At 55.7% G+C, this 24,521-nt stretch overlaps 1 protein-coding gene across 9 annotated transcripts in view; it reads left to right on the top strand.

Annotated features, from left to right (window-relative positions):
- The window catches only part of SHANK3 (SH3 and multiple ankyrin repeat domains 3), a 306,860-nt gene that overhangs the window by 159,065 nt on the left and 123,274 nt on the right, over window positions 1-24,521 (top strand). For all 9 annotated transcript variants that reach the window (XM_085233682.1, XM_085233821.1, XM_085233499.1 and 6 more), the window contains exon 14: window positions 24,086-24,199. In XM_085233682.1, the coding sequence (XP_085089808.1) occupies window positions 24,086-24,199 (114 nt within the window). The remainder of the gene's footprint in view (window positions 1-24,085; window positions 24,200-24,521) is intronic.

The following is a 24,521-nucleotide window of genomic DNA, read 5'->3' as shown; positions in this document are numbered from 1 at the left end:
GGAGCCATAGGGCTGCGTGGAAGCCCCACACAGGGCTGAGTCCTGCACTGCTTGGTTCTGTGCTGCCTGCAGAGCCGTGTTCCTGGCTCAGATTGCTGCAGCACGAGCACATTCCTCTGCCCAGGCCAGGGCTGCCCGTCTCTCCGTGGGCACCGCAGGAATGGGCTGCGGGGGTGGCCGCTAATCAGAAATGAATCCTTCCTTTCATCTGCTCCCTTCCCTCATTCACTTTTGTGTGGGCGTTTCTGTCTCGAGCAAATTGGATTGCAGGCTGATGGAGCAGAGCCTATGGGAGGAACGGAGAGCAGCAGCACAGCATCGGCTCCTGCCGGCCCTGTCCCCATGGCTCCATCCATCCCAGCACCGTGGCCGCCCCACTCGTGCCGCTGGCTCGCCTATTGTTTTCCATAACAGACTTCAGAAGAGAAAATTACGTGTGTTATTAATCACTGTGAGGTTCCCAAAAGGACTGAGAAGAGTTGTGGTGTCTGCTGTTTGTTTCACAACACGCTGTAGTGCTCACAGTGTTCTGCTTTCCACCGAAACTTGGACCTGTAGGCGTGTGGTCCCTTCCTCCCCTTGCAGGTTCTGAGTAGAGGACATCCCTGCTCCCCATCCCTACATGGAGGACATCCCTGCTCCCCATCCCTACATGGAGGACATCCCTGCTCCCCATCCCTACATGGAGGACATCCCAGCTCCCCATCCCTACATGGAGGACATCCCAGCTCCCCATCCCTACATGAAGGACATCCCAGCTCCCCATCCCTACATGAAGGACATCCCAGCTCCCCATCCCTACATGAAGGACATCCCCATTCCCCATCCCTACATGAAGGACATCTCAGCTCCCCATCCCTACATGAAGGACATCCCCATTCCCCATCCCTACATGAAGGACATCCCAGCTCCCCATCCCTACATGAAGGACATCCCTGCTCCCCATCCCTACATGAAGGACATCCCCATTCCCCATCCCTACATGAAGGACATCCCAGCTCCCCATCCCTACATGAAGGACATCCCTGCTCCCCATCCCTACATGAAGGACATCCCCATTCCCCATCCCTACATGAAGGACATCCCCATTCCCCATCCCTACATGAAGGACATCCCATCTCCCCATCCCTACATGAAGGACATCCCAGCTCCCCATCCCCACATGAAGGACATTCCTGCTCCCCATCCCTACATGGAGGACATCCCAGCTCCCCATCCCCACATGAAGGACATCCCTGCTCCCCATCCCTACATGAAGGACATCCCTGCTCCCCATCCCTACATGAAGGACATCCCCATTCCCCATCCCTACATGGAAGACATCCCCGCACTCTGCCTCTCCCTGGCTGCAGTCTGTATGGATTAAGTTTTCCAGGTCAGCTCTGAAGCCCTTTGGTAGAACTCATCCAGAGGGTGGTGAGGCACTGGAACAGGTTGCCCAAGGAGGCTGTGGATGCTCATCCCATCCCTGCAGGCATTCGAGGCCAGGCTGGATGTGGCTCTGGGCAGCCTGGGCTGCTGGTTGGCGACCTGCACACAGCAGGGGGTTGGAACTGGATGAGCACTGTGGGCCTTTGCAACCCAGGCCATTCTATGATCCTATGATGCTATGAACTCCCCTGGGCCGATGGCACCGAGCACTTCTTCCATCTGTGCTGCAGAGCAGAGGCACAACCCTGGCACTGCACAGCACCTTCCCTGCTGCTTCCCCTGGTGCACTGCAAACAGATGGGGAGACCTCAGTGCAGGAGAGACACCAACCTGCTGGGGTGCATCCAGAGGAGGGCCACAAAAAGGATCTGGGGGGTGGAAAAAGGGAAATTTAGACTGGATATGAGGAGCAAGGTCTTCATGCTGAGGGCGATGAGGCACTGCATAGGTTGCACAGAGAGGTGGTGCTGCCCATCCCTGCAGGCACCCACGGGCAGGGGATGGGGCTCTGAGCACTGATGGAGCTGTGGGGGTCCCTGCTTATTGCAGGGAGTGGGACCAGACGGCCTTTGGAGGGCCCTTCCAACCCAAACCATTCTGTGATCATTGATGGAATCACCCCCTGGGTTTGCACTCTGCCATCACAGGAAATGGGGCAGCAATGGGTTGAGCTGGGCAGCCCCAACAGTGCTCTGCTTCTGTGCTTTGTACGTTTGTACCAAACCCGGTGCATCTGGGATCACAGGAGATGTTTAATTTCCAGAGTGCTCCACTTCTGCTTCTGAGAAGTGCAGTGTCATGCTGCAAAGCACTTGGGCAGGAGGAGAGGTCTGTTGCTAATTAGAGAGCTGCAAGCTCTTGGCATTTGAAATTGCAAAGGTGTCAGTGGGCTGCTCAGAAGTCTGTGATTGCTAATTTTTCTTGTGGAAAAAGCAGCAGCAGAATGGCTTCCCAGCATTGCAGGGCAGGGTGGCTGTGAGCTGCAGGGAGCACAGCCTGGAGGTGCGGGCAGCACCGCGGCGCCGGGCACAGCAGCAGTGATGGTCAGAGTTAATAAATGCAAATGGTGCACGGGAGGAAGAATAGCCCAAATACTGCACAGGCAGCTAAGGGAGCCGGTCGGCTGTTGGTGTTCAGATAGTAGATCTCAGAGAGGTTGCTCCTCCGTAGCGTTGTCAATAATGACTGTGAGTAAAGAGATAAGAGGCAGTGCTGCCTATGAAGTCAGCGCGGTGCCAGGAGGAGCTGCTGCGTCACACCCAACAAATTAATTACAATTATTAGAACAGAAGTGATCAGCGTGCACGGGGTGAAGCTGTGATGGGCCCCCATCGGGCAGCCCGAGGAGCCCTGTCCTGAGGTGTGCGTGCAGCTGTGTTAATGATACAGAGAGGGTAACAAGGGTGGTCAGGGTGGTCAGTGGTCCGTGGGTCAGTGGCATTCTGCAGCATCATCTGCACGAGGAAACCCCCACGTGGAGTTTAGGGCTTATCTGTTTGGGAGATAAATGGCTGAGCCTGCGGTGGCATGGAGAGGCCGCCTGCAAATTCTTCATATGGGAACGGAGAGGTGCTCTGAGAAATGTTGGGTCCACCCTCAAGGCAGAGGAGAGAGCAGAATCACAGAATGGCCAGGGTTGGAAGGGAGCTCAAGGATCACGAAGCTCCAACCCCCACCAATACAGGGCCACCAACCTCCCCATCTCACAGCAGCCCAGGCTGCCCAGGGCCCCATCCAACCTGGCCTTGAACACCTCCAGGGATGGACGGGGATCCACAGCCTCTCTGGGCAGCTGTTCAGCACCTCCCCACTCTCACAGCAAACAACTTCCCCCTGACACCCAACTGAAATCTGCCCTCCCTCGCCTTCCAACCATTCCCCCGTCCTGCTGTTCTCTCCCCTTTCCAAGAGCTGACTCCCCTCCTGTCTGCAGGCTCCCTTGAGGTCCTGCAGGCTGCACCTCAGCTTCTCTTCTCCATGCTGAACAGCCCAGCTCCCTCAGCCTGGCTTTGCAGGGAGGTGCTGCAGCCCCCTGCTCATCTTTGTGGCTCCTCTGGACCCTCTCCAACAGCTCCCTGTCTTTCTTGTACTGAGACCCCCAGACAAGAGCAGGGTGATGTTGCACTGCAGACTTTGCTGCTGCAGGGCGTTGTGGAGGCCAGGGGTGTGGGTACACTGTTAAAAAGGGGAAGACTCATTACTGGAGGTTTGCAGTACCTGTTGGTACAGGAAGGTCTGCTGAGCTGTGCTGTCGGCTGCAGGAGGCTGCAGGCACTGAGAGGCTGCCCTGCGTGTGCTGTTCCCTATGGCCATTCCCTGAGCTGTGCTGCGGGAGGTGTGAGCTGACAGTCTTTGCTGTGAGAGTGGGGAGGTGCTGGAACAGCTGCCCAGAGAGGCTGTGGATCCCCGTCCATCCCTGGAGGTGTTCAAGGCCAGGTTGGATGGGGCCCTGGGCAGCCTGGGCTGCTGTGAGATGGGGAGGTTGGTGGCCCTGCATGGCACAGGGGGGTTGGAGCTTCGTGATCCTTGAGGTCCCTTCCAACCCAAGCCATTCTGTCATTCTGTGATTCTGTGACACTGAGCCCCAACAGCACAGGGGCTGGAGAAGCATCAACAGCATGGCTGTGCTGCTGTGTCAGGGCCGTATCCCTTCCACCGAGAGCTCTGCAGTTGGGGATTTCCTTTGTACAGCTTTGGAGTGGAGCTGGGAGGTTCCTGATCCTTCTGTCTTTAAGGAGAGGCTCTCAGCTCAGCAGTGCATCAGCACTGCCATTGCCAGTCCCTACGTAAGCAAATGATCCAAAAACGTTCCTTGGAGTGGGGCTCACGCAGCGAGGGCTTAAAAAAACCCATCAGGCCACGGTAACCGCCAAGATGCTGTCTGGCCATTCCGTGATGAGGCTGTTTACTGCTCGAGTGCTGCTCACACAGCAGAGCACATTGCAGCCGTGGTGGCAGTGAGGGTTTCCCAGCGCCAGGGCTCTGGCAGAGCTCCTCCTGGCATGGGATGGGGGGGTGATGAGCAAGCAGCAGGGGGGGGAGGGAATGAGCAAGCAGTGTGATGCAGCTTGGCACAGCGCTCCTGTCGCTCCTCGAGCTCTTTGCTGCTGATGCTCAGCTGTGAGTGTTCTCTGCAGGGCAGGGCAGAGCTCTCTGTCTGCTTTTCCATGTCCAGGAGCTGAGGATACGTGCTGCTGCTGCTGCTGCTGTGGATGTGGACATGTGTTGCTGCTGCTCAGGATGTGCACTGCTGCTGTTTCCTTCGTACCAGCATGGCTTTTCATGCCCCAAGAGCCCTCAACCCCAAAGCAAAGCATGCAGCTCCTGCTGCTCCCTGTGACTGCCAGCCAGAGGGCTGTGAATCTTAGAGTGGCCTGTTGCAAAGGCCCACAGTGCCCATCAGTTCCAACCCCTGCTGTGTGCAGGTCGCCAACCTGCAGCCCAGGCTGCCCAGAGCCACATCCAGCCTGGCCTCGGATGCCTGCAGGGATGGGATGAGCATCCACAGCCTCCTTGGGCAACCTGTGCCACTGCCTCACCACCCTCTGGCTGAAAAACTTCCTCCTCACATCCAACCCAAACCTCCCCTGTCTCACTTTAAAGCCATTCCCCTTGTCCTGTCACCATCCACTCTCACAAACAGCCGTTCCCCTCCTGTTTATCCGCTCCCTTCAAGCACTGAAGGCCACACTGAGGTCTCCTTGCAGCCTTCTCTTCTCCAAGCCAAACAATCCCAGTTCCCTCAACCTTTCCTCACAGCAGAGCTGCTCCAGCCCTCTGACCATCTCAGTGCCTCCTCTGGACCCGCTCCCAGAGCCCCACGTCCTTCCTGTTCTGGGTTCCCCAGCCCTGGACGCAGTGCCGCAGATGAGATGAGTTGGCCAAGGGCACAGAGGTGGTAACGAGGCAAAAATCAAAATGCTTTGTGTTGGGTAGGGAAGTGTGATGTGCCACGGTGGGGCTGCTGTCTGCGTGTCACCCCGTGCAGTGATACCACGAGGTTCCATGCAGGGACTGTTGGGCTGCGGTCTCTGAACCCAGCAGAGGTGCCAGGGTTAAAGCTGCCAGCCCAGCAGCTGGGTGAATAGGGGCCCCAGGGCTGCTGTGCTCTACAGGAACAGTTAATGAGTTAATTGGTGTCACCTGGCTGGAAGGGGTGGCACAGCTGGGGTGCTGTTCTCTGTGCTGGAGGAGGAGGATGCTGGTTCCTGCTCTGTTGTGGTCCCTTGTCACCAACCATCTGCACACCTTATGGGATGTGAGTGGCATTGAGTGTGTATGTGTGGTTCTCCTTCCTTTCCTGTGCTGGGAAACCAAGCAGTTCTATGTGATTTATATTATTCATTTTTGCATTTATTCTGTGTATATACCAGCCAAAAAAAAAAAAAATAGAACTTGGACAGAAGAAACCCCAAAGACTGTGGTGCTGCCTCTGTTGCAGTTGGAAATGCCTTCACCTCTACAGAGCAGAGAACACCTTCCCTTGGTGTTCCCTTTCTGGACCTGTAGGTCCTCCCAGGAGCCCATGAGAGCCCCATGCAGACATCAGGGTGCAGAACCCACTCATGCACTGCAGGATGGATGGGATGGATGGATGGGCGCAGCGCTGGGTGCTGTGGTTCCCAAGAGGGAGGTTCCTTTGGAGGTGGTTTGGCCACATGGTCCTCGTTCAGACAGAGTCATGGGCAGGATGCACAGATAGGAGGAGGGCCACTAAGATGATCAGAGGGCTGGAGCAGCTCTGCTGTGAGGAAAGGTTGAGGGAACTGGGATTGTTTGGCTTGGAGAAGAGAAGGCTGCAGGGAGACCTCAGTGTGGCCTTCAGTGCTTGAAGGGAGCGGATAAACAGGAGGGGAACGGCTGTTTGTGAGGGTGGGTGGTGACAGGACAAGGGGAATGGTCTTAAAGTGAGACAGGGGAGGTTTGGGTTGGATATGAGGAGGAATTTTTTCCCCCAGAGGGTGGTGAGGCAGTGGAACAGGTTGCCCAAGGAGGCTGTGGATGCTCATCCCATCCCTGCAGGCATTCGAGGCCAGGCTGGCTGTGGCTCTGGGCAGCCTGGGCTGCAGGTTGGCGACCTGCACACAGCAGGGGGTTGGAACTGATGAGCGCTGTGGGCCTTTGCAACCCAGGCCATTCTGTGGTGGTCATTGGGGAAGACGAATGCAGCAGTTTCCTGCATGCTCAGAAAATGTGGGCTCACAAAGCCCTCCATCCTCGAGCACATTGGGTTTGGCACACTGCGTGGAGGTATGGGGAACTGCCTGGGTTCTTCCTGTCTGTACCCCACTGTGAATCCCAGCTGGGTCCACGTGTGCCCTGAAAACAGGAACAGACATCTGCAGGAGGTGAAGGAAGAGGCAGCTGTTGGGATATTGCAGCTGAGCTTTTTGTGAGCCCAGAGGTGAGGTCTGGCCAAGAGCTGCCCTGGAACTTCTCCCACTCTCTGTCAGAGCTGTGAATGCTTCGGTCAGCATAGAGCTGAGCTGAGCTCTGGCTCTCATTTCCTGCTGACAGCGATTAATTCCTGGTGACGCCTTCTCTTTGGATGGAGCTGGTGTGGGTGTAGAAGCCCTTTAGCCGTGTGTTGGAGGGAGAGCTGAGGGCACCAGGCTGGGATTGCAGGGCTGGTGCTGCTGATCCTGCTCAGAAGCTGTCAGAGATGCTCTGTGGAGCCGTGGATGCGGTGCTGTCTGCCATCTGCTCACAGTGAGCAGTGCTGGTGTTTGGGTTTGGTCTCTGGTTTGTGCAAATGGGGATTTCGGAGCAGTGCTTCACAGCATTGCTGTTCCTTGCACCAGGACCTGGGTGCCTGCAGAGCAGTTGAGTTGGAAGGGTCCTTAAAGATAAGAGAACTACAGAATGGTTGGGTTGGAAGGGTCCTTAAAGATAAGAGAACCACAGAATGATTGGGTTGGAAGGGTCCTTAAAGATGACAGAACCACAGAATGGTTGGGTTGGAAGGGTCCTTAAAGATGACAGAACCACAGAATGGTTGGGTTGGAAGGGTCCTTAAAGATGACAGAACCACAGAATGGTTGGGTTGGAAGGGTCCTTAAAGATAAGAGAACCACAGAATGGTTGGGTTGGAAGGGTCCTTAAAGATGACAGAACCACAGAATAGCTGGGTTGAAGGAACACCCCTCATCACCCCCAGCCCCACGCCTTTGTGGGCTGTGTGCCCCCCAGCCCAGGCTGCCCAGGGCCCCATCCATGGCCACGGACACCTGCAGGGATGGAGCACCCACAGCTCTGGGCAGCAGAGCCAGGGCTGCTCTCACCACCTCTGTGTGAAGGATTTCCCTCCGTGTCTGCCCTCAGTCTCCTCTCTTTTATTTTAATGCCGTTCCCCACGTCCTCGCCAGCACCCCATGCAGTGCAGCGCTGTGCTCCCGGCTGCTGAGGCCCCATATTCTCTGCGGAATTTCAGGCCATGGAGCCCTGGCTCACTCCTGGACCTGCTCCCCAACCTGCTCCCCACCCGCTAGCACAGCCAGTTTCCACTTGCTCCTTCTGAGGTAGATACCTTTGCAGCCCTCAGTTCATCCTCAGACACTTCTTGCTTTGTTTCTGCAGACTGCAGAGCGGTCAGGGCTGGAAGGGTCCCCCGGGCTCATCCAGCACCCTGCCCTGCTCCCCCCGTGCTGCTGGGGCTGGGGCAGACCCCGGGTGCTGCTTTCAATGTGGGCTCTGAGCCCACCTGCTGCCCCTCTGTGCGCGCAACTGCAGCTCCCAACACATCACGGCTCCCCAAAATCCACCTCTTGGGCACGTGTCTACATTTTGGGCACAGAAAGCACTAGAGGAGGTTGGGGTGTCCCTGACCTTGGAGGTGCTTCAGAACCATGGAGATGTGGCACTTGGGGCCGTGGTGGATATGGTGGGGATGAGTTGGGATTGGACCGAGTGATCTCAGAGGGTTTTTCTAAGCCTGATGATTCTGTGACTTTGGGCACAGGGAGCACTGAGTGCACCTGCTGCCTTTATTGCTTGAGCGTGCACAGCTGTGCTTGCCTGTGTGCCTGCAACCTGCAGCAGGATTTAGTGCTGAAGTGTGCACAAGTGGGTTCCCAAAAGTCTTCACGTGTTGTGAAGCAGGCGTTGATGAGCACAGAGCAGGAATGGGCTGGGTGGAACTGAGTGCATCTCTTTTATTTGAGGTGGAGAGCTTGGAAGCAAGTGGTTTTTGGATCTCAACAGCTTTCTATGAGGCATGTTCAGAATGCCAGAGGGTTCGGAACCTGGGCTGCTCCTTTGCCTTCCCTGGCTACGTGTGAGCAGCCATGCAGGGGCCGGTGTGCAGCTGTGTGGATCTGATTGAGGTGTGCAGCAGCAGAAGTCCCAGAGGGCTTCCCATCAGGTGTGTTGTGCCAGGCTGAAGTGGAAGGGCGCTGAGTGCACAAACAAGAGGTGTCAGAGCCAGCACAGGGCCCACGGTGATGGGAGAGGTGTATCTGTGGGGACCTTGGATCGGTCTTGGTGGCATCTTCTGGGGGTGGAGGAGTTTCTCTGGAGATGCAGGGGAGGGAAGGAGGCGAGCTGGAGGGGTGGGTGCAGCACCAGTGCTCTTTGGGGAAGGGGAGAGAGCGAGCTGGTGCTGCTGGGGAGGGCTGCGATGGGGTTGTTAATGCTGGCTGTGCTTCACAGGATCACAGAACGGTTGGGTTGGAAGGAGCCTTAAGGTTCTTTCAGTTTGACCCCTCGCTTCCTAGGACTGGTTCTCCCGACCTGCTTTTTCTCACTCTGCCCTTTCTCTTAGGGCTTTCCCTTCTCCTGTGAGCGCCTGTGTTGGGGTGCTGTGGGGAGCACAGGCTGGGCAGCTCGTGGCCCACCTGCGTGAAGGCACCGTGTGCCCAGCGCTCCTCTAGGGTCACCAGGCTGAGTGGTGGATGTGACACGTTGTAAGAAAGCGAAGTGAAGCCATCCAGAGGGATCTCCTCAAACTTGAGAGTTGGGCCCGTGTGAACAGAATGAGGTTCAACACAGCAAAGTGGAAGGTTTGGGATTTGGGCTGGAGTAATCCCAGATACATACACAGACTGGGAGGAGCAGACCTTGAGAGCAGCCCTGCAGAGAAGGAGCTGGAGGTCCTGGGGGGTGAAAAACTGAACATGAGCCAGCAGTGTGTGATTACAGCTCAGAAAGCAAACGGGATCCTGGGCTCCATCAGCAGAGGGGTGGCAGCAGGGACAGAGAGGTGATCGTCCCTCTGTGCTCTGCTCTTGTGAGGCCCCATCTGCAGCACTGCGTCCAGGGCTGGGGGTCCCAGTACAGGAAAGAGCTGTTGGAGAGGGTCCAGAGGAGCCACAAAGATGAGCAGGGGGCTGCAGCACCTCCCTGCAAAGCCAGGCTGAGGGAGCTGGGCTGTTCAGCATGGAGAAGAGAAGCTGCGGGGTGACCTCAGTGCAGCCTGCAGGACCTCAAGGGAGCCTGCAGACAGGAGGGGAGTCAGCTCTTGGAAAGGGGAGAGAACAGCAGGACGGGGGAATGGTTGGAAGGCGAGGGAGGGCAGATTTCAGCTGGCTGTCAGGGGGAAGTTGTTTGCTGTGAGAGTGGGGAGGTGCTGGAACAGCTGCCCAGAGAGGCTGTGGATCCCCGTCCATCCCTGGAGGTGTTCAAGGCCAGGTTGGATGGGGCCCTGGGCAGCCTGGGCTGCTGTGAGATGGGGAGGTTGGTGGCCCTGCATGGCACAGGGGGGTTGGAGCTTCGTGACCCTCGGGGTCCCTTCCAACCCAAACCATTCTGTGATTCTGTGTGACTCTGTGTACTTCTGCAGCAGGGCTGAGCTGCTGGATGCACACTGCCTGTCCATGTGTGGGAAGAAGCACTCCCTGTCTCTGCTGAAGTCACCGAGGGTGGATTTTAGTGCCTTTCATACCCGTTGCTCCTGTTAGTGCTTTTGCAGTGCAAAAGGTGAGGAGTGTGGTCACACGCGTTGGCTCAGCTTCTCCTACACCTTTGCCTGTAGCAGGAGCTGGGGCTGGAGGAGCCTCTGCGTGTGAATGGGGGGATTCAGCAGCGAACCCCACTGCTGGTGTCCTGCTGAGGCTGCCCTGAGCACCAGGGAGCTGCACTGTGCAGATATCAGCGGTCAGTAGGGCAGATGCTGCAGGTCTGCACGTGGTGGCTTGCAGGGTGATTCATGCGGGGTTCCAGGAAAGGTCTGAGCCCCGTGCCCTGAGTTGTCCCTGCGGGGACCTCCTGCCCTGCAAGCAGCTACTGCTGGGAGCAGAGCTCTGAAACCCAAAGGGCTCAGACTGTGCCCTTCCTCCCCTGTGAGGGTCTGTGGGAGGGGCACGAGGTCAGTTCGGGCCCCTCGGGATTGCAGTCCTGCTGCTGAGTGTGGCTGGGTTGGTGGGAGAGCAGGAGGAGCAGGGTGGGCATCAGACAACTGCCCTGGTCCCCTTCCAGCTCGGATCATTTGGGTCAGGGCTTCACTGCTCAAGCTTTACTTATCACATTTGGAATCTGCTCGTTGGATACCGGATGCTGAAGCTCTATTCAGGCTGAAAAGTCCTCATTAACATTTTGGGAATACATTAATTCCCTTCCTTTCCTATTCCAACCTGCTGACTTTGATTGGCACTATTTTTTACAATAAATGCTTAATTAAAGGCATAATGACTGTATAATGATTGTATTAAAAGCAAGATGATTATAAAAATCAGCTTAGCAGCTGGAGGCTGAAGGGCTGGAACGGCTCGGAGCAGAAATGCGCGTGGCAGAGCTGTGAGCTGTGAGCTGTGAGCCTGCTCACGAGCTGCTCACACGCAGCATCCGCTGCAGCTGCACTCACAGACTCCCGTGCACAGCCCTCGTGTTGTGGTGTATGGAGACTCACTGCAGAAGTACCTCCTGCCTTAAGGAACATCAGGCAAAAAGCAGTAGGTGGGGAGAGGTGGCTGTGTCTGCCCGGGTCGCTGCAGGTGAGGGGCAGAGCTGTGGCATGAAGGAAGCTGCAAAAAGCGATGCATTTCTGCATTGCTTCTGACTGCAGCTCTGCTGGGCTCTGAGCTCCTCCAGCTGTGAGCCGAGGGCAAAGTCTGGGCTGTGGCTGCAGGGAAGCTGTGGGCTGGTGAGAGCGACACTGAAACTTGAACAGAGCAGGGATGGCCCAGGGGAGGCAGCGTGCTCAGCCCATGGCTCGACTTCTGCTGGGCCACGTGTTGTGCTGCAGGACCGGGCAGGGCTGTTCTGCTCCATAGCTTCTGTGCAGGCTTTGCCCTTGCCGTCGGGCACTCAGGTGGATCCCATCTGCTCCTGGACGCTTTTCAAGTCCCCAGACCTTGCGCTTAATTGCTTTTACCTGCTTGCACCTGAAGGTGCCAGGGAAGGTGCAGCAGAGCCGGAGGCAGATGGTGTGGGCAAAGGTGGGCTCTGCGTTCTCTCTGCTGAGCCCGTTCCTCCTCTGTGCTCACTCTTCAGGTCACATCCCAATTCATCCCATAACGATCTCATCTCCCCCACTGCTGTGTTTGAGTTCTGTGCTACCCCAGGTCTCTCCTGGACCCTCTGTGCCCCATTGCCTGGGAGCTGTGGGATGGGTTCTGGGATGGCCCCTCTGCAGAGGGATGCTCCCGCCTTACTCAGAGAAGTAAAATCAAGTTCTGCCCTGAGTGTTTTCAGGAACAATGAGGAAATGCACCACTCCCCCTTCTTTAGTTTCTGATGTGGCGATGGATGCTTTCCTTCCTATTTGCTTTTCTCTGTTTTAAAAGTCATCCGACGTATCACGACTGCAAAATAGGGCACCAAAAGTCACGTCCATCATATTGATCTCTGCGCAGAAGGAGGGCCCACATACCTCATCCCCAGAGACAGCGTTAGTTTTGGGGCCGTTTCGTCCCTTACTTTCATAGAATCACAGAATCATTCCAGTTGGGAAAGAGCTCTGAGATGCCCAGTCCAACCCCGGCCCATCCCACTGCCCACGTCCCCCAGTGCCACATCCCCGTGGTCACTGAACACCCCCAGGGATGGGGGCTCCCCACCGCCCTGGGCAGCTGTGCAGTGCTGACCGCTCTTTGCAGCACAGCTTCTTCCCAGGCTCCAACCCGACCCTCCCCACGGCACCCTGAGCCCATCCCCTCCCGTCCCATCATCCAAATTTGGAAGCCCATGGTCTGCGTGCCGAGTTGCTGCTGAAGACGCTTGGTTCTGATGTTGGTTCAGCTCTGCTGTTTTCTTTGCTGGGTTTTTGGTTCAGATCTCTGTTGGTTACTGGGATGAATGGCTCTGATCACAGACAGCACTGCTGACTCGGATATTCGGGCAACCTGAGAACCCACAGACTTTTCCAGCTCTGTGGAATGCTGACCTGTTTGTATCTGAGGATGGTCCAACTCTGAGCTAACACTCTGTGCTGACTTCCTTTCCAGAATTATTTGTTTTATTATAATCTGTCCTGTAGCCCTTGAGCAAGAAAAATCCACTTGTTTATGAGGAAAGGCTGAGGGAACTGGGATGGTTTGGCTTGGAGAAGAGCAGGCTGTGGGGAGACCTCAGTGTGGCCTTCAGTGCTTGAAGGGAGCGGATAAACAGGAGGGGAACGGCTGTTTGTGAGGGTGGGTGGTGACAGGACAAGGGGAATGGCTTTAAAGTGAGACCTAAGGGGAGGTTTGGGTTGGATGTGAGGACTCAGCATCTCACCCAGAGGGTGGTGAGGCACTGGAACAGGTTGCCCAAGGAGGCTGTGGATGCTCATCCCATCCCTCAGGCATCCGAGGCCAGGCTGGATGTGGCTCTGGGCAGCCTGGGCTGCTGGTTGGCGACCTGCACACAGCAGAGGGTTGGAACTGATGTGTTCCAAGCAAAAGGTGCTCCTTTGCAACCCAAGCCATTCTGTGGTTCTATGGTTCTATGTTTTGTGTTCTTTGATGGGTGCTGCACCTGGGGGTGCTTCAATGGGGCCTGATGACAACTTGCTGAGTGTAACCAGATGGAAAGCATCCGTGGGACGTGTCACACGAAGGCCATGAGGGTGGGCACAGCATCATTCCTGATGTGCTGGGGTGCCCAGGACTCTCTGCTCCTTTCCCAAACCTTTTACAGTAACTCCCAGCTTGTGCACCTCCTCTGTTTTATCAGTAAAGCCAAATGAAGTCTGCTGTGGTGAAGGGAACCCGCAATGTCTGACCCACGGATTGTATGCAGTCAGGCTCACTGTTCAGACTCTGAAATGCATTCTCTGGCCCGACCCGTTGGGGCTCTGTGAGCTTCATCAGGTGATGGGGTTTGAGAACCCCCGGGCTCTGGGAGTTGGGAGGGCGATGGCCTGGCTGTGCAGATGCTGGAGGCTGCAGCTTCCCAGCTCTGTTGCTCCCAAAGCTCTGTGCAGGGCACGGCTTCCAGGCTCCTTCAGGAGGAGGACATCGCTGACGTTGCTTCAGCCTGGGCTCCTGGCACTTGGGTGTGCGATAGTTGTGCATCTGAGAAGATGCATCCTGCAGTGTGTTCCGGCTCAGTGGGCTGTGGGCACGGCCCTGAGCAGTGCTCAGGTGATTGAGCTGGGAGCTTACGGGGCTCAGGTGAAGGATTGAGAGCCGCGTGAAGCCTCACGCAGGCTGCTGGCCTCCAGTTTGGGCTGCAGCTCAGGGCAGCCCCGGGCAAATTAACAGAGAAATCTTTCCTGCTGTGGGAAAGCAATAATAGCAAGAAATGCAGAACCGGGTGAGCCCTGAAACGGACTGAAGGTCGCAGCACAGTGCTGCTGTTTGTGGCAAAAAAATGGGTCAGTTGCTGATGGTATTTGAGGGTTTAGGATCTGTAATTTGGCGCTGATGCTGAGCAAAGCTGTGCTGTTGGTGTAGTGCTGGCAGCCGCCCTGTTTCTGGGTCCGTGGTACGAGCAGTGGCTCAGGAGGGAAAATGATGGAGAAGAAGAGTCATTGAGAGGCCGTGTCCTCTCCCAGTGTCCTCAGGCAGTGCGTGGGGATGCCCAGGGATGTCTGCTGGGAAGCTGTTTGGGGATAAAACTCCCTGGGAACGACAGAAGCACCGATTTCCTCTTGGGTTCATCTTGGATTAGAAGAACGTAATGTAAAGGTGTTGCTTCTGTGGCGCCTTGTGGATCCAGGTGTGGAGTCAGATTGGGTCACCTGCTCCACTTTTTCTCATTTTGCAGCTTTCTGGAGTTTGCTTTCGCTTGTAATGGGTTTTCCACGGACCGGCTGTGATGGAGTAGGGCTGAGTGTAGACTGGAACGAGACTGGAGCAATGCAGCTGGGGTGGGCTGCAGGGCTGTGGGCAGGGGCTGGTGTGAGGGGCCTCTTAAAAGCCAATGGAGGGTGCTGCAGGTTGTGAGGCAGGGCCTGCAGGGCTCTCCTTCTGCCCTCTGAGCTCTGTGTCATCGTGCATTAACTTGTCCCTGGCAGCAGAACCCAGCTGAAATGCTGTGCTCGCATGCTGGAGTCCTTTCATCTTCTCCCCCCACCAGAGGCTTTGCAGGGCTGTGGCTGCGTGCAGTGCTCACACACACTTGATGGATTTTAATGTGCTGGAGTAGATGGCAGCTGCAGTATGTTATGAATTTGTGATCCCGTGCCATTAGCACTGAGATGACAAATGGAGAGGTGCCGATGGGACCTCCCGACACGAGGGCTGCCGTGTGTGGAGCCGGGCAGCAGCTCTGTTACACATCCATCTTGCAGCTCCATCTAGGAGCAGGGGTCGTAAATTAACAGGCGTGCTGCAAAAGCTGCTGTCGGTGTTGAGAGGTCCCTGGGGCGGCTGCAACCTTGGGTGGCTGACACAGGAGGCTGTGACCCCATCATCACCATCGGAGGAGAGCTCTCGAGGCACCTTCCCTGCCTCCTCTCCGTTAGCAGAAGTGGCCTTAGACAAATACCAGCTGGGGGTGGAAGGATGGAGCCCAGCCCTGCCGAAAAGGCCCTGGGGATGCTGGTGGGGAGCAGCACCGCGAGGCAGCGCCGTGCCCTCACAGCACACAGAGCCAACTGCACCCTGGGGGCATCCAGAGCAGCGGCCAGCAGGGCGAGGGAGGGGGTCTGCACCTCTGCTCTGTGCTGGGACACCTCGCCTGGAGCACTGCGTGCAGATGGGGAGCGCTCAGCACAGGAGAGACATGGAGCTGTTGGGGTGTGTGCAGAGGAGGGCCAGAAAGAGGGTCTCAGGGATGGCAAGAGGAGTGTGTATATACTGTGTATATGGAGGAAGGTCTTCATGCTGAGGGCAGGGAGGCACTGCACAGTTGCACAGAGAGGTGGTGCTGCCCATCCCTGCAGACACCCACACTCAGGGGATGGGGCTCTGAGCACTGGTGGAGCTGTGGGGGTCCCTGCTTATTGCAGGGAGTGGGACCAGATGGCCTTTGGAGGGCCCTTCCAACCCAAACCATTCTGTGATCCTATGAAGGTCTCTTCCAACCCAAACCATTCTATGATCCTATGAGGGTCCCATCCAACCCAGACCATTAGGTGACCCTCTGGAAGCCATGAGCTGCAGCTGGCTGTGCTTTGCTCATCCCCTGCCTGCAGCCTGGAGCCCAGAGCTGGTCATAGGATGGCCTGGGTTGCAAAGGCCCACAGCGCCCATCAGTTCCAACCCCCTGCTGTGTGCAGGTCACCAACCAGCAGCCCAGGCTGCCCAGAGCCACATCCAGCCTGGCCTCGGATGCTTGCAGGGATGGGATGAGCATCCACAGCCTCCTTGGGCAACCTGTTCCAGTGCCTCACCACCCTCTGGGGGAAAAAATTCCTCCTCATATCCAACCTAAACCTTCCCTGCCTCACTTTAAAGCCATTCCTCTGGTCCTATCACTGTCCACTATCCTGGTCCTGCTGCAGAGAGGTGGTGCTCAGGGCTGATGTTGTGCAAACCTGGAAGTGTGCCTTTGTCTCCAGTGCTGAGCTCTGATCCTGCTCTGCCCACTGAAAGCAGCTGCCTGTGATGCACTCAGTGTGCACGAGGACCGTAGGGATGTGGCACCTGAGGACATGGTTGGAGGGCAGGGTGGGGATGGGCTGGGCTCAGGGCTGGGGATCTCAGAGCTCCTTCCCCACCTCACTGAGTCTGTGGCTACAAAATGCATCCAGGATTCCAAGCACCAAAGACGGCTGCTTCGCTCCCCGGGGCCCATCAGCGAAGGATCATAGAATCACAGAATCATAGAATTGCTCAGGTTGGAAAAAACCTTAAAGATCATCGAGTCCAATCACAACCAACCATCCTACCCCAACCCTAACAGCCCCCCACTAAATCACGGCCCTGAGCACCACATCCAGATGGTTTTTAAACACATCCAGGGCTGGTGACTCAACCACCTCAACCACTGGGCAGCCCATCCCAGTGCTTCACAGCCCTTTTCTGTACAGAAGCTTTTCCTGAGATCCTGTCCCTGCAGCACACTATGGGCTGTCCCCTCTCTGAGCCAGACCTGCAGCTGGAGCACCGCACTGCAGTTGTGCTGCCTCTGTTCCTGCATGCAGGAATGCGGCCCCGGAGCAAAGGCTGGGAGCTGGGCTGGTGGTGACTGTATCCCCTGTGTGCACGGGGGGGATCCCCACACTGATACAGAAGAGGGGATGTCAGCAGTGCGATGCCTGGGGGGTGGGCAGAGCACAGAGGAAGGTGCTGCTCACAGCTGTCTTGATCCCATCCTCATGAACAGATGAACAGATGAACAGCGCTGGAGCTCTGAACGACCTTTCAGTGAGGTGGAAACAACAACAAATCAAAGGGATGCAAATCTGGATCTGAGAGCCTGGGGGGGAAGGCGGCTCCTGGGTGTACTCTGTGTGCACTGGTGGGATGCAGAGGGAAACCCATCACCACTGCATTGGTCTGGTGTGGTTTTGTGTGTGTGTGTGTGTGGCTTTTTTTCTTGGAACTTAGGAAACAAAGGAAAAAGGAGGTTAAAGAGTAGAATAGAGCTGCTGGGAGCAAACTGAATTGAGAGACTGGCATTCCTGGCTGCCTGCGATGTTGGTGGCCCACATGGAAGGTGTAGCCTGGGAGCATTTGTGCTCCATCAGGTTGGAATCCTGCCTAGGGCACAGCAATAGGGCACAGCAGTAAGGCACAGCAGTAGAGCGCAGCAATAGGGCACAGCAATAGGGCACAGCAGTAGGGCACAGCCGTTGGGCACAGCAATAGGGCACAGCAATAGGGCACAGCAATAGGGCACAGCAGTAAGGCACAGCAATAGGGCACAGCAATAGGGCACAGCAACAGGGCACAGCAGTAAGGCACAGCAACAGGGCACAGCAATAGGGCACAGCAGTAAGGCACAGCAATAGGGCACAGCAATAGGGCACAGCAATAGGGCACAGCAACAGGGCACAGCAGTAAGGCACAGCAACAGGGCACAGCAATAGGGCACAGCAATAGGGCACAGCAATAGGGCACAGCAGTAAGGCACAGCAGTAAGGCACAGCAATAGGGCACAGCAATAAGGCACAGCAATAGGGCACAGCAATAGGGCACAGCAGTAAGGCACAGCAGTAAGGCACAGCAATAGGGCACAGCAATAAGGCACAGCAATAGGGCACAGCAGCAGGGCACAGCAGTAGGGCACAACAGCAGCTGGAGGCACTGAGACCTGGCAGGAGCCTGCGACTTGGTGTGCATTGGTTATGACTTCCTTTCCTAAAGGTTTTATTCCGTCATGTCCTCTGGTTTGTTAATTTCTTCAAAGCGTATTGAAGTATTTGGCGTGTGCGCCCCAGCACGGCGCCGTGTTCCTCATTACCATGTTTATAGCCATTCCAATTACTGCTGACCTTCAGAGCTGAAGGCGGTGCCCAGCTTGCAGCTGCAATTTGTGGGCCACAGAGGAGCATCGTTCCTCCTCTCCATCAGCAGCAGCCGTGTAACAAAGGTATCTCCTGCTCTGCGTGGGGCCCCGTGGGGCTGCTGGCTGGAGGAGAGAGGTGGCACCAGAAGACAAGGATGGGATTTTGAAGGAGAAAATGAGGCAGGTTTCTGAGTGTTGGGACAGAATGGTGGAGATGGCATCCGCGTTTCAGAGTGTCACGGAATGGTTTGGATTGGAAGGGACCTTCATAGGATCATGGAATGGTTTGGGTTGGAGGGGACCTTCATAGGATCATGGAATGGTTTGGGTTGGAGGGGACCTTCATAGGGTCATGGAATGGTTTGGGTTGGAGGGGACCTTCATAGGATCATGGAATGGTTTGGGTTGGAGGGGACCTTCATAGGGTCATGGAATGGTTTGGGTTGGAGGGGACCTTCATAGGATCATGGAATGGTTTGGGTTGGAGGGGACCTTCATTGGGTCATGGAATGGTTTGGATTGGAAGGGACCTTCATAGGATCATGGAATGGTTTGGGTTGGAGGGGACCTTCATTGGGTCATGGAATGGTTTGGGTTGGAGGGGACCTTCATAGGATCATGGAATGGTTTGGGTTGGAGGGGACCTTCATTGGGTCATGGAATGGTTTGGGTTGGAGGGGACCTTCATTGGGTCATGGAATGGTTTGGGTTGGAGGGGACCTTCATTGGGTCATGGAATGGTTTGGGTTGGAGGGGACCTTCATTGGGTCATGGAATGGTTTGGGTTGGAGGGGACCTTCATTGGGTCATGGAATGGTTTGGGTTGGAGGGGACCTTCATAGGATCATGGAATGGTTTGGGTTGGAAGGGACCTTCATAGGGTCACCTAATGGTTTGGATTGGAAAGGACCTTTATGGGATCATAGAATGGTTTTGGCTGGAAGGGACCTTCATACAATCACATAATGATTTGGGTTGGAAGGGACCTTCATAGGGTCACCTAATGGTTTGGGTTGGATGGGACCCTCATAGGATCATAGAATGGTTTGGGTTAATGGGACCCTCATAGGATCATAGAATGGTTTGAGTTGGAAGAGACCTTCATAGGATCACAGAAGGTTTGGGTTGGAAGGGCCCTCCAAAGGCCATCTGGTCCCACTCCCTGCAATAAGCAGGGACCCCCACAGCTCCATCAGTGCTCAGAGCCCCATCCCCTGAGTGTGGGTGTCTGCAGGGATGGGCAGCACCACCTCTCTGTGCAACTGCACAGTGCCTCACTACTTTCAGTATAAAGAATTTTCTTCTTCAAGCCAGGCCCCTGTGAGGTGCAGCTGAACCCGAGCTCCTTGTTCCTGTCCTTGTGCCCATCATGGACTGCTGCAGCCTCAGAGCTCTCCGACCCGCCTGCCCCAGCCCAGAGCTTCTCTCTCTCCCCACCACTCCTAAGTTATGTGTTTGTATGGGAGGAAGAGTGTGAATGAGTGGAGTGTGGTTGAGGTGCTGTGCTCGCTGGTAAGACCCCAGTGACCTCCAGCCCCTGGAACCGGTGGGACGGTCCATGGCAAGGCAGGTGTACCTGCAGCGGAGAGACTGGCTGGGACAGAGAAAAGCAAACCCAATGTGTGAGTCCTTGGGGCCCGATGAGCAGTGAGGGAGGCTGACGGCACTGCAGGAGCGCTCTCAGTGATCCCTGGAAGGTGATGGTGGTGGTGGTGGTGGGGAGATTCCCCGAGGAATCTCCTGAAAGGAGATGCCAGCACTGTCTGCAGGTGCAGAGGAGGGGCTGTGAGGAGCTGCGGGCTGCCACTGCCACCCCCCACCCCGGGAGCTGATGGAGCACTGAGCCCTGGAGGGCTGGGAGGTGGCTGGGTGCACCAGCCTGGATCTGTGGAGAGGAAGTCCTGCTTGACCAAGTCAGTAGGGCTCTGCCAGAGATGCCTGCCTGCAGGGTGAGGGGAGAGCAGGGGGAGGTTGTTCTTGACTTGGGGAAGGCTTTTCACGTTGTCTTGTGTAACATCCTCATGGACCAACTGGTGGAATATGGAGGAGCTTAAAGTTTGCCTTCTGTTGGAATAGACTCGGTTTGCTGTTACCCTAAAATCTGTGTTCAGCTCGCCGCCAGACAAGCTGAAATTTCAGTCCTCCCAGTCCTCACGAAATATCAGATCTTAAAACAGGAGCACTGCGAGTGAAGAGCCAAGCATAACAGCGCAGGAACAGAAGGCTTTGAGGAACAAAACGAGCTCCCTTCCACCAGGGACCAGTTGGGAAGTTGTGAACACAAAGTATAAGACGGGGAATTTTCCACTGGGAAGTGTTTGGACTTGTAATGCACGGACAAGAGCAGTGGGGAATGCAGTGTGGGATTTGGGTCTGTTCCAAATGGTGACAGCGTGGCAACCTTTGGAGAGCGGAGCGTTAGCATCTGAGGAAGGATATGGAGGAGAGGCTTAAAGGAAGCTCCTCCTTGGCTGGTAAATCAGGGTGTTCTTTTTCCCTTGCTTCCATCGGGATTAGAGCCTGGAAGAGGCGATTGTGTTGCTCCCTTCTATGGGGGATCTGCTTTGGCTGTCACGGAGGAGCGCACAGTTTGTGAGTGGTGCTGGTGTCTGGATTTGGCAGCGGGGGACGCAGGGACGAGTCCAGCAGTGCTGTGACGTGATGGGCTGGCTGAGCTGGAGGTGGCACAGGTAGCAGCGTGGATGTGTGTCACCTCGATGGCCTTGGGATGCAGCATTTAACCCAGTCGCTGTAGGGAGAAGTATCCTCCCTGCAGGTACAATAAATGCAAACTACAAAAACCTCCCCCTGGGTGTGGGGGCTCTCCTCCAAACAGGGCTCTGCTCTGCCTCCTGCAGTGTGCCCAGCCCCCTCCGAGGTGTTCAGCTAAAAACAGATCGGAGAATCAGCCAGAGCTGATAACTGGAACAGATTGATCAGCAGCTGTTGATTCGTTGGCACTGCTGCCCAGAGCTGTGGGTGCCCCATCCCTGGAGGTATCCAAGGCTGTGGATGGGATCCTGGGCTGGCTGAGCTGGGGGAGCACCCAGCCCGTGGAAAGGGTGGGCGGGAGGGGCTTTGGGTCCCTTCCAACACAAGGCATCCTATAATTCTGTGAACCACTTGCAGTGCAGACTTAGAAAAACAAGGCAGTCCCTCACAAGCCATTGCTGGTTGTCCCATCACTTCAGCCCCTGACAAAGAGCCTTCTTCTGCCAGAGGAGATTCCTTGTCTTCTGCTGGGCGTGTGGCTGTGGGAGGGAAATGCCCAGCAGCCTCCGAGATCAGTGCGCACGTACTGGGACAGCTTGTAAGATGGTCTGCAACCTGCAGCTTCTGTCTCTGGGAGAAATGGCTCCTTTTAACTCTCAGATTGACTTGAGGACACTTCAGATCGACGTGGAGATGAGGTTCATGCTGTCAAAGCCACAAGATTAAGGTCTGATCGCGGTATTGGAGAAGCAGCTATAAAGCAAAAGCATGAGATAGGGAATGCAAATCTACCATGGGCTCGCCATCAGGCTTCGCTTTACCTTGAGAATTGGGCTCAGTGGGTCCGGAGCTGGAGGTTGTCCTTGAGTTTGTGTCCCCTATTGCTGTGGGGTGACAACAGCTGCTCCTGGAGCTCCAGAGCCAGTCCCAGGAATCCCCATGTCCCGTGCCAGTCGGGGGTCTCTGTATGTGGCAACCTTGGTTTTAAGGACTCGTTCCTCAGTTAACGCCAAGGGAATCACCTGGAGATCGTTTGGGACTTCCCTCTGACAGCAGCGACCATGGGATGCTGAGTCTTGATTATTATTATTATTTTTTTTGTCTGAATGTGAAACAAATTGCAGTTACAAATGTCACGCCGTAATGTTTTCCAAACGGTGCATCAAGAGCTTATTGCTTTTGGGTGATGTGCAGCAGCTCCTCTTGAGCTGAAATAGCTTCCTCCAGGCTGCGCGTGGCAGCTGAGCTCACGGTGCGTCCTGGAGTTGGGGAGCTGTGGTCCCCCCACCAGCTGCAGTGGGTGGGAGGGAGCCAGGAAGGTGAAAGCACGGGAACTCCTGGGCTGGGGTGGTTTGACAGGGAGAGCCAAGGCTCCGTGTGCCATCAAAGCACCACCGGCAATTCATTCACCACGTGCACACCAGGGGGTGTGCAGCCACATCAGGGCTCATCCCCTGGGTCACTCTGAACATCTGCCCCTTCCTCCATCCTTACCCCAGGGTTTATTGCTGAGCACAGTGCCGCAGGGCACGGGATGTCCCCGTGGTCCATTTGGGTCGCTGTGGTGCTGCTGTCTCCTCCCCGTGTCCCCCCCCCACCCCTCCGCTGCAGCGCAGCACAAAACGTCCTTGGCTCCATGCAGCACTGCTCAGCAGCAGCCAAAACATCGCTGTCTTATCACCGCTGTTTTCATCACAGGTCCAAAACACCGCATCACACAAGAAAAATAAACCTCCCAGCCAAAACGACGACAGCCACAATAACCTGAGAGCAGCCCCACTTTTCTGGTCGGGAAGGTGCAAATAGTTGTTCTGTGAGTGCACGAGTTCAGGAGGTGCACTTCAGGCATTTGCTGGGTGAAACAGGGATGACATCTGGGTGCTCTGGGTGTGACGTATGAATGGTGAACATCCCAAAGGAGGAGCAGCGGTTCTCAGCTCCCTTCTTGCTCCCTGGGGTTACACATACTTTGTGTGCTCACGCATTCTGGGGATGATGACCATTTCATCTGTGGCCACAAGCAACGTCGGGGTTGTGTCTGATGCATGACCCAAAAAATGACCCCAAAAAACACAGATCTTTCTTGCAGAGCCAGATAACGTAAGGCTGGGGGGTGGGAGGGAGGGAAGGTTGCAGATTGCAGATAACTTAGAGACTGACATGGGGGTGGGTTGGGGTTGGACTTGATGTTCTTTAATGCTCTTTCTCAACTTTAATCAGCCCTTCAAACATACAATTGGTGGCAGTGGTTTTCGTGCAGCCCTGCTCGTGCCCAGGGGCAGCAAGGAAGGTGCGTTGGTTTGTAGCTTCTCAGCAGCTGGGATCCCAGCAGCCTGACAGCATCCTTCCTCGGTCAGCAGTTGCTGAGGAGCTCCAGCTGATCGTTCCCTGGTTTAATGAGGACACTCCTGGGGAGATCCTCAGTTAAAACTGCCCTGACTCTGAACTCATTTAATCTTCAGAGCACATTTTAAGACCTCCTTTCTGTTTCCTTAAGCTTTGGGCAAGTGAAAACAAGGTTTAATGCATGGGGAGAATTTGGCTGATACTGAAGAACCCTGGTGCTTGGTGTCATTTTATTTTGTATTGTTTTTGAGCAGGGGCCTGTTAGGACCCCTCAGTTCTCACAGTGACCCGTGTTGTTACCAATTGCCAATTTCCTTCCTTCTCTACATCTTGTTTCTGCACACAGCTGTGATTTCTCTGCTCCGAGGGCTGTTTGCCCCATCTCGTTGCGCTGCTAAATTACGATGAGAGCAGACCAATCGATGTGGTTTGCAGGACCTTCCTGTATCCAGGAGCACACGTTAGCTGTGTGCTTTCTTGGGGGATGCCCCACGCTTGGCTTAAAGGGAGTTGCAGTGTGTTCCTGGGAAGCTGTCCCCCAGTCCCACTCTGCATCTGTCAGCAATCCGCGGTGACGTGAGGGATGCTCAGCCCTGCTTGGTGTTTCCATCGTGTGGCTGCACAAAGGCACTGTCTGCCCTTTCTCTCTGTGTGACGTGGGTGACAGAGCATCCCAAAGGCTCCACGAGGGGCTGTGCTCCTGCAGACCATGCCTGGCTCCAGATGAGCTCTGCATGCTCAGCCCTTCTGCGTTCCCTCTGATGTGACGCTGTGCGGCGTCATCCCGTCCTCCCCATTTTCGGGGCCCTCCTCGTTCTCATCACCTCTCCGTTTCTTCCCACAGTGCTGAGCATTGGCGAAGGTGGCTTTTGGGAAGGAACTGTGAAAGGAAGGACCGGCTGGTTCCCAGCAGAATGTGTCGAGGAGGTGCAGATGCGACAGTACGACCCGCGGCAAGGTGAGCTGCTCTGCGACGGCGGTGCCTCTCAGCAGATGCACAGAAATTCAGAACTCTCCATTTTAAATTTCTGTCCCTCTCAGGGTTTGCCCGTGATGAATACACCTGATGAACTGCGTTGCTCGGTGTGTCAGCTCACTTACTGTGTGCAGTAATGCCCAGCAGCACACCCCGACCCATGAAGGTGTGAGGAGAGCACTCAGCGCTCCTTTTCGTAGAGATTATTGTAGTGATGGAGCAAAAGTGTGCGACTGTTGACCTGAACCTTAAAGCCAGCAGTGTGCTGCAGGAGCCTTCGTTGGGCTGAGGCTGATGGGATGAG

The sequence above is a fragment of the Meleagris gallopavo genome, chromosome 1 (assembly GCF_905368555.1).
Source record: "Meleagris gallopavo chromosome 1, MGAL_WU_HG_1.1, whole genome shotgun sequence".
Classification (NCBI taxonomy): Eukaryota; Metazoa; Chordata; class Aves; order Galliformes; family Phasianidae; genus Meleagris; species Meleagris gallopavo.
The sequence above is the reverse complement of the archived record's forward strand: the minus strand, read 5'-3'. Positions and strand labels throughout refer to the sequence as shown.